This window comes from Morus notabilis, unplaced genomic scaffold (assembly GCF_000414095.1).
Source record: "Morus notabilis unplaced genomic scaffold, ASM41409v2 C11468305, whole genome shotgun sequence".
In the NCBI taxonomy this organism is placed as follows: Eukaryota; Viridiplantae; Streptophyta; class Magnoliopsida; order Rosales; family Moraceae; genus Morus; species Morus notabilis.
The window spans coordinates 1-2,575 of NW_010387565.1; the positions used below are offsets into that span (position 1 = coordinate 1).

At 38.1% G+C, this 2,575-nt stretch overlaps 1 protein-coding gene across 3 annotated transcripts; it reads right to left on the reverse strand.

Annotated features, from left to right (window-relative positions):
* Positions 1 to 169: 169 nt before the first annotated feature.
* LOC112095293 (protein NUCLEAR FUSION DEFECTIVE 6, chloroplastic/mitochondrial-like) lies at positions 170 to 2,470 on the reverse strand. 3 transcript variants are annotated; one of them, XM_024176987.1, is made up of 4 exons: positions 2,344 to 2,470; positions 1,559 to 1,796; positions 1,358 to 1,482; positions 170 to 405 (listed from the first exon to the last, which is right to left on the reverse strand). In XM_024176987.1, the coding sequence occupies exons 2-4, from the start codon at positions 1,714 to 1,716 to the stop codon at positions 398 to 400; spliced, it is 291 nt and encodes a 96-aa protein (XP_024032755.1). In that variant the 5' UTR covers positions 1,717 to 1,796; positions 2,344 to 2,470; the 3' UTR covers positions 170 to 397. The 3 variants fall into 3 exon arrangements, with proteins under 3 accessions (XP_024032755.1, XP_024032754.1, XP_024032756.1); XM_024176986.1 differs by lacking the exon at positions 170 to 405 and adding an exon at positions 832 to 1,235; XM_024176988.1 differs by lacking the exon at positions 170 to 405 and adding an exon at positions 835 to 1,235 and having other exon boundaries at positions 1,358 to 1,479.
* Positions 2,471 to 2,575: the final 105 nt, after the last annotated feature.

Below are 2,575 nucleotides of genomic sequence, written 5' to 3' on the forward strand. Positions count from 1 at the left end.
TAACACTAGAGAAAAGGGGCTTCAAGAATAAAGGCGAGAAGATGAACTCGAAAGCAGGGGAGAAACAAAATCAAGTACCACGATTTGAACAGTCTAGTAAAATAATATCAAGAAGAAGAGGAAGACAAAACGAATCGAAAGAAATCTTTCATCTGCAACGCAAGTGTGGGTTCCTTTTGAACTATGAAAATTGAAAAGTATTAGTACAATCAACATTTTTGTTTCGTATAAGAAAAATATCTCGAAAATAACATAATTGAGCAATCCTCCTAAGGCTTCTACTTTCTAGGGGAAAACAGAATGCGTCGTACTTGAGATAATGACGCAGTGAGGGGCCATTATTAGCATGTCCTGTAAATTCTCATTCCCAGTTTAATTCTTTAAAGCATATTTGACATTATGTGCCTGCACGAACAAATAATGTAGTCTGTCAGATTTATGGAATACCCAAGATCCACATTTCTCCATTCCCTTCTTCCACTACCTTAACCCATCTTACTACAATCATTGGCCAGCGGCATTAGTATGTGTGTCTATAGTAATAAACGTGTTCAATAAGAGTTGCGCAGTATTGGAATTGCTAAACAGAAGACCTAGGAAAAGTTGTAATAGCAGGACCGTTTGTTGAAGCGCCCCACAAATTATAGTAGAAGGAGTTTGCAATTTCAAACATAAAAGGATTAGGAAGGATTTTGATTAGCAAAACAGCACAAAGGAAGGAAGGATCTTGATGTTAAAATTCTGTTAACTTTAAACTTGATAATGGGATTACGGGATAACATTAATTAGATCTAGAGTTGCATAGCATTTAAATTAGTAAACAGGCGTAAGAAAAGAAAGACCAAGAAAAGTTCAAAGTTGTATTAGAGGCACAGGAATTAATAATATTGCAGTGGAGTGGAGGGAGAAGTTTTAACAAGTATTTAAACATGAAATAAGAAGAACTCCTTCAAAATATTAAACTTCAATAAATATGACTGTTTCCAGCATCTGTTACAAAGTCTGATTCAATTTATGAAAACTACCACTGCACCTCCATCCCAACAGAACAATCAACCATCTACAATGCAAGAAAAAGCCATGGACATAAATAACATGAAATGAAAATTAGACAACTTTGTTTGGGTAGGTAAAATGTTGCAGAGGTTTTTGAGACAAATGTGATTTATGATTGGTGCTGGTGGGGGACTGAAAACTACCAACAGTGCACAGCATCCCAACAGAAAATCAAAGATCTACAATTCAAGAAAAAAGAAACATATAAATTTTGTACAAAAAGAGCTATTATAACTGCTATCATAATCCAAAAATTAGAGCAGCTCAGTTTCAAAAACTGAAAAAAAGAGCAAATAAATACCTTCAGGAGTCCAACAGCAGGTGCGGCAAGAGTCTGAAAGCATCGAAGTAAGCAATGCAGAGGCAGTGGCACTGTGATAAGGAAGCAATGATCCCAGGCAGCGGCTCATCTCCTCGGCCGACCTTCTTTGCAGCCAAACAAAAAGTTAAGCATAGAGCAAATAAATGTATCTATATAATCACCAAATGAGCATTGGATTACCTGAATGTGGGACGAGAGAGGCGGTTCTGATTCAGTTTGGGAATGCGGAACGGTGAAGAAGCAGGTTTAGGTCTGGAGCCGGAGGCAAGCCGGGAGCCCAAGGCGGTTCGAGTGGCTGTAGATCGGAGGACAGACCTGGCGGCAGCAAAGGATGACATTTTTCTTGATGGCTTTGGGGCTTAGGATTCGGATTTGGGAATGAAAATTTTCAAGGGTTATATGGTATTTGACCCTAAAACTGATTCAAAAACACAATATCAGAAAAAGGGTCAAAGCGTTCCTGGTGTATATATATACACACTATAAAATAAAAACTTTCCAATCAAGGATCTATGCTCATGTAACAAAACCACGCAAATGCCAAAACCAACATCAAAGAAATCCCTAATCATGAATTCAACCCTAGGCCTCCCAAAAACATCAAATCAGCAGAGACTAGATATTTAACAAAATAAAAATAAAAAAACCTAACGGTTTCGACAATTTGGACAGTATAAGACCACCAATTACGAGATTAAAGCACTAATTAATCCCATATATAGTCAATTTATGAACTTGCTTTCAACATTACCAGTTAAATCCAACAAAATGAAACCCGAAATTCTATCCAAAGTCTGAGCATATGCAAAAAGGGAAAAATGGTAATCAACTCAAATTCAACCGCATCAATCGTCCATCCAAATCCATTACACGAACAACAGTAGAAAAAAAGAGAACAATGATATCTTAATCAAACGAGAACAAAATAAAAACAGAATTGCGTTAGAGAGAGAAAGAGAGAAGACCCGCAGAGACGGCTTTTGATGACGACGTAACCGTTGCGGCGGCGGCCGTGGCGGTGGGTTGGGCTTGCGGCGGCGGCGGTGCCGATAGATCTGAAGGAGCCACAGGTTGTCTCTAGGGTTTTACCCCTTGTAGAATAAACAAAATAAGGGTTTAAGGATTTTTTTGTTTGTTTGTTTTGGTGTGAGGTCTGAGGGGTATTTCCGTCTTTTCATTGTGAAAGTTCCTAATTTG